The sequence below is a fragment of the Podarcis filfolensis genome, assembly GCF_964270895.1.
Source record: "Podarcis filfolensis genome assembly, chromosome: Z".
Lineage (NCBI taxonomy): Eukaryota > Metazoa > Chordata > Lepidosauria > Squamata > Lacertidae > Podarcis > Podarcis filfolensis.
The window spans coordinates 29631790-29645783 of record NC_139617.1 but is presented as its reverse complement, the minus strand read 5'-3'; the positions used below and the strand labels follow the sequence as shown (position 1 = coordinate 29645783).

At 44.9% G+C, this 13994-nt stretch overlaps 1 protein-coding gene and 1 long non-coding RNA gene across 3 annotated transcripts in view; both read right to left on the bottom strand.

Annotated features, from left to right (window-relative positions):
- VSIG4 (V-set and immunoglobulin domain containing 4) overlaps positions 1-12851 on the bottom strand; it is a 37290-nt gene extending 24439 nt beyond the window's left edge. For both annotated transcript variants that reach the window (XM_083596466.1, XM_083596463.1), the window contains exons 1-2: positions 11057-12851; positions 10438-10855 (exon numbers count right to left, since the gene is read on the bottom strand). In XM_083596466.1, the coding sequence (XP_083452592.1) occupies positions 10438-10624 (187 nt within the window). In that variant the 5' untranslated portion in view covers positions 10625-10855; positions 11057-12851. The remainder of the gene's footprint in view (positions 1-10437; positions 10856-11056) is intronic.
- Positions 2433-7694, bottom strand: LOC310754617. The gene is made up of 2 exons (XR_014543929.1): positions 7491-7694; positions 2433-2640 (listed from the first exon to the last, which is right to left on the bottom strand). It is a non-coding gene; the product is annotated as an uncharacterized lncRNA (long non-coding RNA).
- Positions 12852-13994: the final 1143 nt, after the last annotated feature.

Sequence of the window (13994 nt, the reverse complement as noted above, 5' to 3'; positions counted from 1 at the left end):
CGCTTCTTAAAAAACCATCTTTAGACGCGGCCACGATGGCCAACTATCGCCCAGTCTCAAATCTTCCATTCTTGGGCAAGGTGATTGAGCGAGCGGTTGCCGAACAACTCCAGGCACGCCTGGAAGAAGCGGACCATTTGGATCCCTTCCAGTCGGGATTCAGGCCTCATCATGGGACTGAAACTGCCTTGGTCGCACTGGTTGATGATCTCTGGCGGGCTAGGGACAAAGGTGAGAGCTGTTTCCTAGTTCTGCTGGATCTCTCAGCGGCGTTTGATACCATCAACCATAACATCCTTCTGGACCGTCTTGAGGGGCTGGGAGCTGGGGGCACTGTCATACAGTGGTTCCGCTCCTTCCTCCTGGGCCATGTTCAGAAAGTGGTGGTGGGGGATGAGTGTTCAGACCCCTGGGCTCTCACTTGTGGGGTGCCTCAGGGTTCTGTCCTCTCCCCCATGCTTTTCAACATTTACATGCAGCCGCTGGGAGAGATCATCAGGAGGTTTGGGCTGGGTGTTCATCAATATGCGGATGATACCCAGCTCTACCTCTCTTTTAAATCAGAACCAGTGAAGGCGGTGAAGGTCCTGTGTGAGTGTCTGGAGGCGGTTGGAGGATGGATGGCGGCTAACAGATTGAGGTTGAATCCTGACAAGACAGAAGTACTGTTTTTGGGGGACAGGAGGCGGGCAGGTGTGGAGGATTCCCTGGTCCTGAATGGGGTAACTGTGCCCCTGAAGGACCAGGTGCGCAGCCTGGGAGTCATTTTGGACTCACAGCTGTCCATGGAGGCACAGGTCAAATCTGTGTCCAGGGCAGCTGTTTACCAGCTCCATCTGGTACGTGGGCTGAGACCCTATCTGCCTGCGGACTGTCTCGCCAGAGTGGTGCATGCTCTGGTTATCTCCCGCTTGGACTACTGCAATGCACTCTACGTGGGGCTACCTTTGAAGGCGACTCGGAAACTACAACTAATCCAGAATGCGGCAGCTAGACTGGTGACTGGGAGCGGCCGCCGAGACCATATAACACCAGTCTTGAAAGACCTACACTGGCTCCCAGTACGTTTCCGAGCACAATTCAAAGTGTTGGTGCTGACCTTTAAAGCCCTAAACGGCCTCGGTCCAGTATACCTGAAGGAGCGTCTCCACCCCCATCATTCAGCCCAGACGCTGAGGTCCAGTGCCGAGGGCCTTCTGGCGGTTCCCTCATTGCGAGAAGCAAAGCTACAGGGAACCAGGCAGAGGGCCTTCTCGGTAGTGGCGCCCGCCCTGTGGAACGCTCTTCCAGCAGATGTCAAAGCGATAAACAATTACCTGACATTCAGAAGACATCTTAAGGCAGCCCTGTTCAGGGAAGTTTTTAACGTGTGATATTTTACTGTATTTTTTGTTTCTATGGAAGCCGCCCAGAGTGGCTGGGGAGGCCCAGCCAGATGGGCGGGGTATAAATAATAAATTATTATTATTATTATTATTATTATTATTATTATTATTATTATTCTGCCAAACCCCAGGATGTGGTTGTTTGTTTTACCTACCACCTTACTAAGGAAGATTTCTTACACAGAGTCTGCTTAAAAAAAAAAAATTACTTACAAGGAATTTCCTACAGAATCTCTGCAGCGACACTTTTAAAAGTGGGAGATATTTAGTTCTGGCTATGGAGAACTTGTGTGAGGCCAAGACCCCCTATCATTGAGGCTTCCCCTTTTGACTATTGGTTATAATGGGTTGGATCATGCACTCTGCTGTCTCTTGCTCAGAAGTAACTCATACGTACCCTCATTCTGCTTGACCTCTCAGTCCTGCGGGGTGAGGATGAATTGAAATCTGAAGATATTGAAAATCAGACAGCGGAGGTGTGGATTATGGAAAACAAGGACCAGTCCTCTAGCACTGACGTGTCCTTAAGGACATGGAAAAATCAGATTCAAATATCCTGAAATCTGCTCAAGCCAAGCTTTAATTACTTATCTAGTTATAATCTCTTGATCTCATTAATCCAAGCAACAGTCCGCTTCCTGAAAGCCGGGTGGTATTTGATCCCCCTTCTGCCCCGGCTCATAGGCACAAATCAATGGGAGTTAGTTTCGCACACCTCCCATTAACGATGGGCAAGCGTCCTTGGCGGATGGGTTGTGTGTCTTGCCATTGTTTTTCTCCACGGTTGCGTGCCACCTGCTTATGCTTGTGATAACTCATTTCATTTCTCTGAGATGGCACACAACGTGTTCCTTGTAATCTCCTTTTTGTGCGGAGAGCTGGAGGTTTATTCAGTGTCCTCCCCACCCCCACTATGGTACCCTCTCTTAATTAAAAATATATATGAGAACATTAAAAGCAACCCCTAATCATCACCACCATCACCATAACAGGATAAAACTCACAACATCTGCAGCACACTAATAGATTAAATACTGAAACTCCATATGTGTCATATTTCTTATGATTTTACAGACATGCAAGTTATATTATAATGTTCATAAAGTGAAATGTTGTTATAGCTTTCTCTTCCTTTCTTTTATAGGTAAGGCATGATGTCTGTGCGAAAGGGAGATCAGTGGCATGATCGTACTATTCCCTTCCAGCCTTTTTTTTCAGCCGGAACGCAGTTCTGGCCGCTTTCAGGTTGGCACCACTGCCATTTTAAGAGAACAAGGGTTTGTGCTGAGTTCCGGCACCTCTTTTTTTCTAGAAAAACAGCACCGGAAAACTTAATAAGCTATTTTTCGTAGGTAATTACACTCAGGTGTTAAAAGTCCATTACTCATTATTTCAAGAGATGGCATGAATTTCGACTATGTTAGATAGGACAGCGGCAACAAAAATAGTAACTCTTCCAATAATTCAATTTTGCCAGAATCGACTGAAGGACATTCAGTGAATAGGATGACTCATCCTGCTGAAATGGCTAGGCAGAGCCTTTCAAGTCTTCTGTCTACACATCTGGGGGCAGGAGCCATCCCACCCTCCAGTTCTGCTTTGCCCCGATCATCTTGGCAGGCCCCCTTTTCCCCTGTAAGGAATTTTTTTCCTTACTTTGTACCACTAACTGTGGCTTTTTTTCCTTAACTTTTTGATACAGCCTGGAAAGCTGAATGAGCTAATTATCATAAGACTATATTAGTTTCCAGGGTGGTATGTATAGTATATATTATTATAGATGAGGGGTGGGGGCCTGAAGGAAGAAGATGGCTGCTTAAACAGAGCTGTAGCTGGTGGAGGTGGGGGGGGGGGCTAGCTGTTGTTGTTTTTTGCCCCGGGTGAAGCGTCCACCACCTTCTGTCCTTTTTTTGAAACAGGATCTTTTGTTATGATTAAATGGCAAGTCCACAAGCACTTTGGAGTATTGCTTGCTTCTAATACAGCTGTTATAATTTCTCTGTGTTAGGATCTAGAGGACAACATACATGTTTACACCATGTGAATACATAAAGAGGGCATACATTCAGCTATAAAAACTGAGACTTGTTTATACTGCAGATAAAATACTTGCAATGAAAGAAATGTGATGCTTCTATTCTTTATTCTTTTATTTTATTCCTTAGATTCTTAAACTGCAACCCTTTACCACTTGGTTCTCAAACGCCTTGATTCTCAAACACCGAAAACCTGGAAGTAAGTGTTCCGGTTTTCAAACAATTTTTGGAAGCCAAACATCCGATGTGGCTGTCGGCTTTGTTTCCAGGGCACCTGCACCAATCAGAAGCTGTGCCTTGGTTTTTGAACATTTCGGAAGTCAAACGGGCTTCTTGAACAGATTAGGTTTGGTGCTTTTGTTTTTGCTATTTATTTTGCATTTTTGTTTCTTGAGGCCTTTTTGTTTAATTTGTTTTTGTGACTGTGTAGAACCCAGTTCAGCTACTGATTGATTGATTGATTGATTGATTGTGTGACTGCGGAAATGGATAAAAGCCCCCATTCAAACAGTGACTATCATCAGTGCAGCTAAGAAAAAAAATAATTTATTTTTTTATCATCTACAATACTGTTTTATTTATTTTATAGTACAGTACAGTGGAACCTCGGGTTACGTACCATCCTCCTTATGAACACTTCGGGTAACGAACTCTGCTAATCCGGAAGATGCTCCTGGTTGCGAACTTTGCCGCGGGATGTGAGCAGAAGTCGCACGCCGGCAGCATGGCAGCAGCGGGAGGCGCCATTAGTGAAAGCGCGACTCAGGTTATGAACGGTTTCGGGTTAAGAACAGACCTCCGGAACAAATTAAGTTTGTAACCGGAAGTACCACTGTACATTGATTATTGCTTTCATTTTATGGATCAATGGTCTCGTTAGATAGTAAAATTCATGTTAAATTGCTGTTTTAGGGGTTGTTTTTAAAAGTCAGGAATGGATTAATCCGTTTTGTATTACTTTCTATGGGAAAGTGCGCCTTGGTTTTGGAACACTTTGGTTTTGGAACGGACTTCCAGAACGGATTAAATTTGAGAACCAAGGTACCACTGTACATGTCTACTCAAAGTAAGTCCCACTGAATTCATTGGAGGCAACTGTGTAAAGATTGTGCAATCTTATACTGCAACCATAAGCATTTTTTAATCAGAAGTACAGTAAGTCCCACTGAGTTCAATAAGACTTATTCAGATAGACGATTGCTGCACATGGAAGCTCTACTTTTGACAAACAATTTACTTTTACTGGAAAGGATGCTCATTTGCCCTTTGGTCATACAGTCATAATACTTCTTAGGATTCCTCAAATGATCAACTACTCTCTGAGAAAATATACTTAAGGTTGCCTACTTTTTTATGCCCTTTAAAAACAAATGTGTTTGGTGGGGTGTGTGTATGCAAATGTGTGTGTGACAGACTGAGTCTTTAACTCTGGTGAAAGAAAGCCTAGTTTTGTCCCTGGCTTAAACTCTAAGTTCTGTTTGAAGGCCCAGAAAAACAGCTTGGAGCAAAAGCCCCCACTGTCTAAAAAAGCCCAAACCTTAAAGAAAGTAGAGTGGAATGCAAAAGGATTCAGAAAAGCTGAAAATAAAAGACATCACTCAATTCTTCCTGCCACAAGATAGAAAGCTGGGAGAACTAATAGGAGGCGAGAAATAGACTCTTTAGAAATTAATAACACTAGTCAACCTCTTATACATGAAAACGCTTTTAGAGGTAAAAACTCTAGACTTTTGGCAAACAGATGTAAAAAGCAATGGCACAAATCACATTCTGAGAAGATGTCTCTCCTTAAGACATCTGCTCAGAATTTGCTTCGCAATCTCCAAATAAAAAAAGATACCCTCAATTTCTTAGAAAATTTAGCCATACCATCAACAACGCATGATGAGAAAACCTTTTAAGATAGCCCCGTCCTCCTAGAAGAAATTGACAATGTTCTTAAAACATTGAAACCACATAAATCTCTGCTCACTTCTGAGTTTTATAAACAATTTTGAAGTGTTATTAACATATATTGTCCACCTATTTATTGACTTAGCGAGAGGAGCCCCTCCTCCCCAAAACATTGTACAACTCCACAACTGTAACTATTCCAAAACTATTTAAAGACCAACAGAAGGTAGAATCTTTCTGGCCAATCTATCTGATTAACCAGGATTATAAAATCTTTATGTCCATGCTAGTCAACACTATTTTACCACCAATCTCCAAAAAAAAATAAAATTTAAAAAATTTAAAAAATTCACATAACTTATAGGCATTCGATTCTGTCACACAAAGCTTAGATTAATTATAACAATAAACCTTTATTCAAAACACCGTCCTGCTTGTATGGCGGACAATTCTTCAAAATTTGAAAAAAATATATAAATGGAGCAAAACTCATTTTACCCTCCCTGACAGATTAGCAACAGAAAAAATTATGATCCTACCCAAACTGGTGTTTCTATTCCAACCACCCCCCAAGTCAGATCCCACTCAATCAGCTACAAAAGTCTTTTGCTTCAAAGTACCCAGGATAAATGCTCTTAAAAGCAGTTGTTATTGCCACTCCCCTTAAAGAATGAGTGGTAGATCCCCTAGAAGGATCCTTCCCCAGTGTCCCATATGCCTGAGTGATACAGAATTCAAACCATCTAGAAAACAGAGGATGAAGACACCTTTTTCTCCTTAAATGGACCTAAGTAAGACATACAGGGACCCTACCTTGCAGAACTCTAGTGCTCTGCTTAAAAAAAGGGGGGGGAAGAGTAGGGCATGTCTTACATCTAGGGAATACCATCTACATCTAGGAAAGAAAGAAAGAAAGAAAGAAAGAAAGAAAGAAAGAAAGAAAGAAAGAAAGAAAGCACCTGGTCTTGGGTTCTATGAAAAACTGAATTAATTTTGGGCATGAAAAAGAAGGGGTTGGGAAGAGCACAACTTTATCCTGGTGGGAAAACAATGAGTTGAAGATCAGAGGACAAGGCCCTCGACTCTGAAAACCTATGAGCAGAAGTCATGGCTACTAAGAAAACAGTTTTCAAAGTTAAAAACTTAAAGTACTTAAGGGCTCAAAAGGAGGACACATGGAGTCAAGAAACAAGGAAGGAGATTCTGACAAAACATCAGGAAGAACTTTCTGACTGTTAGAGCTGTTGGCCATGAAACAGACTCCCACAAGAGGTGGTGGACTCTCCTTCTTGGAGGTTTTTAAGCAGAGGTTGGAGGGCCACCTGTCATGGAAGCTTTAGCTGAGATTCCTGCATTGCCGGGGGTTGGACTAGATGACCCCACGGGATCCCTTCCAGCTCTACAATTAAATGATTCTATGAACAGACAAAGCTAGCATTTGGAAATTACATAACAGTAGTTACATTTTTATTCAAACCAAGAGAACAAAAACATATTAAGCCACTCTGAGTCTAAGAGAAAGCAGAGGAAAAAAATGAGGTGGGTTAATGTTCTCCAGTCCACTCTTCAAACTGAAATTAACAGTAAGTACCAATTTTCCTCTTTTGCCAGAGTGGATTGGAGTAGATGAAGTGAATAAGTGGCTGCAGAGCATTATTCCCTCAGGACAGGGTGGGATTCTTCTGCCTCAAAACCAAATATGAACAAACCTTTGTAGCACCTTTCTACGAAAAGCAACAAGGCCAGTCACATTCACACCATGTATTTAAAGCCCTATGATACCACTTGAATTCTCAGAGCTTCCCTCAGAGAATTCTGGGAACTGGAGTGGTGGATGCTGAGAACTGAAGCCACTTCTCAGCATCCTTAGTAAACCATCAGCCAACATCCCAGCAAACCTATCAGGGTAAATGCTAATTGAATAGACAACATTGTCTGATCTCTGCGCAAACAAATCTGGATGACTATTCAATCAACAGGATGTCTAAAAGTGACTGTGGTGAAGCAGGGCAGGGGGGCAGAGGGTAGCCCAGACCCTCACTGACAGATATTTTTGAAGGTATACAATACGCCTCTGTGCACGATGAGCTTGTTTCTCCTACCCCTGTATTAACCTGTCTCCTGGATACTCCCTGAGCCCTTTCAATCTACACATCCTATATATTCATTCACATACCCCATCATAATAAAAGCATGGCCTGTTAAATAAGGAAGCCCTCTGTGAAGGACAGGTCATGGGTCTGCTTCCTGGTGACCCAGCTACTAGTAAGAGTTGGTGAGACCATTAGCCAGGTGAGTGAGAGTGACAGTTTGATGCCGGCAGTTTAATAGTCAGATAGGGACTTTTGGCCTAGTTGGACAGAAGGGGTCTATGGCTAATCCTCCCAGGTCCAATACCTTTTCTCCTTGTTCCATAGATGTGCCATAGGTTTCTTCTGAAACTGGGTCTCAGTTAGAATTAGGGATTGTCTGTGGGTAGACAAGACTGAACAATTTGAGTGGGGTTAGCCTAGGCAGGACACACCAATTTTGATTCCCTGACAGAAGGGTTAGGATTCTAGAAGGGTATGGGAGTGTTTATTTGGGTAGTACAAGTCAATAGTCATGCTAGAAACAATTTAACCATCCAGTGACAAGTTTAAAATGTGACGTTAAGAATAACCCTAAATATCTCTGCAAAGTGTTTGTTTGAAACAAAGGGCTGCTGCACAGCTCCAGCTGTCCTGTGCTTTCCTGCTTGTCCCTTGCTTCTAGATGTGGGTCCAAATGATTTTGCACATGCCTTGCAGCTTTCCCCTGGAAAACACATTCTTTACCACCGAATTGCAAGAAAAAGCCATCCATGGAGAACTCAATTGCTGTTTGGTCCAATTCAGCTGTAATCCACAGGTTTCCCCTGGGGAAATGATAGAACAAGCAGAGGTGCGGATGAGCCCTAGAGTGTTGTGCTTTTCAAAAGTAACCACTAAGCTATAAGCTCGTTGAGCGTAAACTTTAAAAGTTCCTTATCCTTATTTAGATCGTCAGGGTGAGGAAAAGTAGTCACAAGTTCCCCTTCAGATAATGATAATACCGTGCTGCTATTAAACATAAACACAACCACAAACAGTTCCTTGAAGGCTCCATCAAGCACCTCTTGCCCCTGAATTGTGCAGGCTGGTCCGTGAGACCTGCAGGTGTAGGGCAGTATACAAATTAAATGAATAAAAATAAATTAAATACAGGAAGAACGGTTTAAAAATCAGTGCCTTAATTTTGATTCCCGCCCCGCTCCCCTCGCTTTCCCTTTTTCCTTGTGTATCATGTTTCTCTAGATTGTAATCTTGCAGGTGGGGACTGTCTTGTTTTAATCATATGAAAGCCAATCTGATAACCCTTTTGGGTTGGTACCAAATACTCCAAAGGAGTAAATAAAATAATTTTCTGCAGGGGAACAAGTCACCCCATACAACCTACAGGAAAATTTATGCTGCCAAATTTTGAATGACCTAACCAGCCTTCTGTGTTATTGCATTCTCAAGTGGCAGGGGAAACTGTGTAAAGGGGGAGACTCTTCCAAGGCTGCACTCATAACTCCTGAGCTGTTCTACTGTATATGCAGCCTACCAGCAGCTCAGTAAACTTCCTTTTTCAAGTACCTTGGATCCCGAACGCTTTTGTACTCAGACGTCTTGGCTCCCGAACACCGCAAAGCCAGAAGTGAGTGTTCTGGTTTGTGAATCTTCTTTGGAACCCAAATATCCGACGGGGCTTCTGCAGCTTCTGATTGGTTGCAGGAGCTTCCTGCAGCCAATCTGAAGCTGCACTTTGGTTTCCGAACATTTTTTAATTCGAACGGACTTCTGGAATGGATTCTGTTCGACTTCTAAGGTACGACTGTATTGCCTTGGGGCAGGGCTGCTGTTATGTATTGGGTTTAACACATTTTATGTTACAAGGCGTGTTCTAACCAATCGTATAAGCATTGGTAGACGAACATTCTAATGGCAAGTAAGCGCATGCACTTTCAACTGTCAAATGTCAACAACGGTCAGTTAATACTCAGCTTTATTATTGTGTTGTCCAGTCAGTTCGGTTCTTGTGTTCCTATGAGTGAGCTGTTGTCACTGACAAATGTTGAATCAACTTAGTTGAGGAACTTATACTGCCTTGGGCTTCTGACTTTTTCTGAACATTTAACACTAGCAACGAGGGTGGGATTGATGAGCTCCCGCTGGCTGCCAGATGCCCAAGACCGCACCGCAGCACCGCCGCCTGCCGCCTCATAGTAAACGCGACCTCACCGCCACACTGGACTCAGCAAATACTCCCAGAAACGAGACCGCGCCTGCTGCATCTTCGCAACCACCCACAATTGCACAAGCGACTGCCCCAGGTCCAAGGATGGCTGCCAGTCATAGTTGGCTGCCACCAGATTTTGATATGAGCCATCCTGCAGAATGGCCGCAGTGGCTCCGCTGAATAAGGAGCTACGTCCGACTACAAGGCTTCACTAGGGAGGCAGACAAGGCGGATGTGCTACTGATGGTGCTGGGAAGTTCCGCCATCACTCTACTGGAAGGTCTGATGGCACCCAGGGACATGGAGGCATGCACTTTCCATGAGCTGACACAGGCTATGACAAGACACCTCGCATCTCAGCCAACTAAGAACCACCGCCGCTACAACTTTGCGCATAGAGAGCAACAAGCACAAGAGTCAGTGAGTGAATACATCACAGTGCTCTGGGCGATTGCAATGTATTGCCAATTCACTGACATCAAGGGACTTCTCGAAAGATTCATCAGACAGCTGTCTCTGCCGCAAGCTGCTGGCAAAAGACGATATCATGATGATGGAAGCAATGAATATGGCCACAGCCTTTGAGAAGGATAATGCCCGCGAGGCGGCCCACAACCCACATAAGGAGAACTCACCACATCCAGCGAGACCGGTCGTCTTCCGTAGATTCCCACAATGAGGATGTCCACCGAGCTTTGGACTGATCCGACCGACACCACTGCTCCCAAGCTACGAGAGCATCGTCGAACCAGCGGTCATCTGACGCACCTTGAGGAACCTGCGCCAGCTGCGGAGAAAACCAAGAGCATCGGACATGCAGATCCTGCGGCTGAAAGACTTACCGGACCAGCCCTTGCATGTGAAGGACATTGCCGCCGCAACCGTGAAGGATAGGCTGTTGTCCCACGTCTCAGACTGGGTGGGGAGGGGGTGGCCCGGGAAGCCGGGTCCAAAAATTTCATGCTGCACAGCCCGTAAGGATGAGCTGTCTACTCGCCAAGGATGTGTGTTATGGGGTAGCCATGTCATAGTCCCCCCCCCCCTGTTAAGGAAAAAAGTCTTAGAAGGGCTGCACGTGTCCCACCTGGGGATTGTCCGGATGAAGGCATTTGCCCGTAGCTATGTGTGGTCATGGCCAGGCATAGATGCGGAGATAGAGGGCTGGGTGAAACGTTGCGAGCCCTGCCAGGTCTCCCGGCCGGATCCAAGGCACCAGTACGGTCCTGGGAGTCCACACAGTCCCCATGGTCTCGGGTTCCGCTTGAAGTTCCGTGTTTGGAGGTGCTCTGGCTCTGATCTGGTGGAGGTGTCTCTTCCAAACCAGTCCCCCCTCCAACCCTACCTTGTAGGAAACCAGACCTGTACAGCGGGCAATGATACCAGGGACCCAACCCTGTCCAGACCCATAGTTTCGGAGGTACACAGTGTCCCCAGGAAGAACCTTCTTGGAGCCCCCTGCACGTGGATTTTGCGGGGCCTTTTCAGGGCCAACACTTCCTAATAGTAGTAGACTCTCAGTCCCAGGGGCTCGAGGTGGTGCCGACCTCAACCATGTCCGCTAGAGTTACTGTAAACGCGTTCAGGAAGCTATTTGCGACACACAGCTTGCCAGACATACTGGTAACCAAGAATGGAATCCACATTCGTTTTGCTCCTTTTCACCCGGCCACTAACAGCCAAGCTGAACACATGGTCCGTACTACCAAAGATGTGCTTAGGCGCATGGTGCATGGAGACTGGACTCTCCGGTTAGCGGAGTTCTTATTGACCCAACACATCACCCGAAGCGCAGTGACTGGCTGGAGCCTGGAGGAGTTGCTTATGGGGAGGAGGCTCACTACCCTCCTTGATCGTATACATCCTGACCGGGCTCTTGAGCAACAGCCATCCACTGTGGTGCAGGGGGCTCCAAGAAGGTTCTCCCTGGGGACACTGTGTACCTCCGAAACTATGGGTCTGGACAGGGTTGGGTCCCTGGTATCATTGCCCGCTGTACAGGTCTGGTTTCCTACAAGGTAGGGTTGGAGGGGGGACTGGTTTGGAAGAGACACCTCCACCAGATCAGAGCCAGAGCACCTCCAAACACGGAACTTCAAGCGGAACCAGAGGACAGAGAAATGGGTACTTCGGGAGTTTCTGCGCCCAGGCCAGGGTGGGAACCAGACGGGTTGCTGGTGACTGAGTTACCCCAGCAGGGCGACTTCAGGCCAGAATCCTCAGTGGCTCCATCGGCAGTGACCCCTTCGGAGCTGGCGTCGCTGACCACCCCACTCAGACCGTGGGTACCGAAGGAACCTCCTGGGTCACCCACTCAGGCACAGGAACCACGACGGTCCCAGCGGGAGCGGAAAAGGCTGGCACACCTTGATGACTATGTTTGTTCCTTTTGTTAGGAAGTTGGGGGGAGGAGTGTTATGTATTGGGTTTAACACATTTTATGTTACAAGGGGTGTTCTAACCAATCGTAAAAATGTTGGTAGATGAACATTCGAACAGCAAGTAAGCGCATGCTCTTTCAACTGTCAACGGTCAGTTCATGCTTCGCATTATTATTGCGTTGTCCAGTCAGCTTGGTTCTTGTGTTCCTATGAGTGAGCTGTTGTCACTGACAAATGTTGAATAAACTTAGCTGAGGAACTTATACTGCCTAGGGCTTCTGACTTTTTCCGAACATTTAAGAGCTGCAAACAACAAAAAGCAAGGGAATTGTTAGCCACGTGCCATTCTCCAGCATGTAACAAATGGGTCAGATGTTGTGTCCAATCTAGTTCAACACTTAGTATCTAACAGCAGCCAACCAGATCCCCCAAGAAAACTCACAAGCAGGGTGTAAAGACAACAGCCCTCAGTTTCCATCCAGTAAGAAGAGCTTAAGTAATTTGTATAATCCTCTTTTCAAGCCATCCAGGTTGGTGATCATTACTGCCTCCAGTGGGAATGAGTTCCATAGTTCTACAAGGCAGTGCATGAATGACTTCCTTCTGTCTGTCCTGAATCTTACGACATTTAGAATCCCAGGGTGTGCATGAGTTGTGGTGTTACAAGAGAAGGAGAAAAACATGTATCTATCTGCATAAAAATTGAGGGCCAAATTCCGTGCTGTTCCAGAGATATGTGACTGGGTCTCCTTTTGTTTTTAGTTCCTGCAGCTGAGTTCTGAATTTGACTAGAGCAAAATGAAGGACAGAAGTCATGTTATGAAACACTCAGTACAGGACAGCCACTTCGGAAATAAACATCTTTAACTGTTATCATGTTTTTTTAAAAATAAGCCTCAATAAGTGCTGTCAATATGCTTTTTTAAGAAAATGTACATGGTGGAGAATACAATTTAGTCTGTATCATATCTGAGAGTTGCTGTGGAATTGTATCTCTTCTGCAGAAACGTGTTGTCTTCTCCTGTTTCTGCGGAAATGTCCTTCAAACATTCCTTCTGTTTATAGCAGCTTGTGTTTGCCTTGCTAGGGCTTAATTTGCTCATGTTTTCTTCATTTGCAAAGGCAACATGAGGCACCCTACACAACCCCATAACTTTGCAATCCTGTGCAAAGGTATCCCAGTAAAAAAAGCAGAAGAGGAGCCTGTGACAGATACCCCCACTGAAAATGGGTGCTGGGCAGTGTTATTTTTCTAGAAAAAGAGGTGCACCATGAACACCTCCCTTGTTCTCTTAGAATGGCAATGGCACCCACCTGAGAGGTACCAGAACTGAGTTCCAGTGATTTCCGGCTGAAAAAAAGCTGGGTAACATGACCAATGTTGGGGTTGTATTGTTTACAGTTCTAGGGCTGCCATACACCCAGAATTCCCTGGACATATCCAGGATTCATCCATTGGAACTGGTGTCCAGGTGGAATTTTGAAAAATCAGGAAAAATGTCTGGGGGAACCTGGGTGTATAGCAAACCATGGGGTTTGCAAATTTAAAAAAAAATAGCTGAAAGACGTGAACTGAAAACTTACAAACTTAGAAAATACATCGCTGTAATTTCATTGCATCATGTTGCATGGCCATGTTATAAGCAGAAGGACAGTATCCTCAGCTATAAAAACACACCCAAACATGCATTTTCTGCATTCTTTGCCATTCTCTAAGGCACGCATGCAACTTGGCTATGCTTCATGAAAGGGCTCAGTCTCCTTGTGTAGGTATATATCACACCATTCAACTGTTTCTGATTCTCTCACTACATGGGCAAATTATAAGTGTGCAGTCAGCTAGTTTCCAATGCTGGCATTTACCTGCCAACTGCACCAAAGTTACAGCATGTCTTGACTTATTAAAATACTAAACAATGCACAGAGCATAATTTTACAGGCTAGGACCAGTTTACCCTCACTAGAGCAAATAAATATGCATTGGAAACATCATGAAAACATGTACTTTTCATATTACAGTA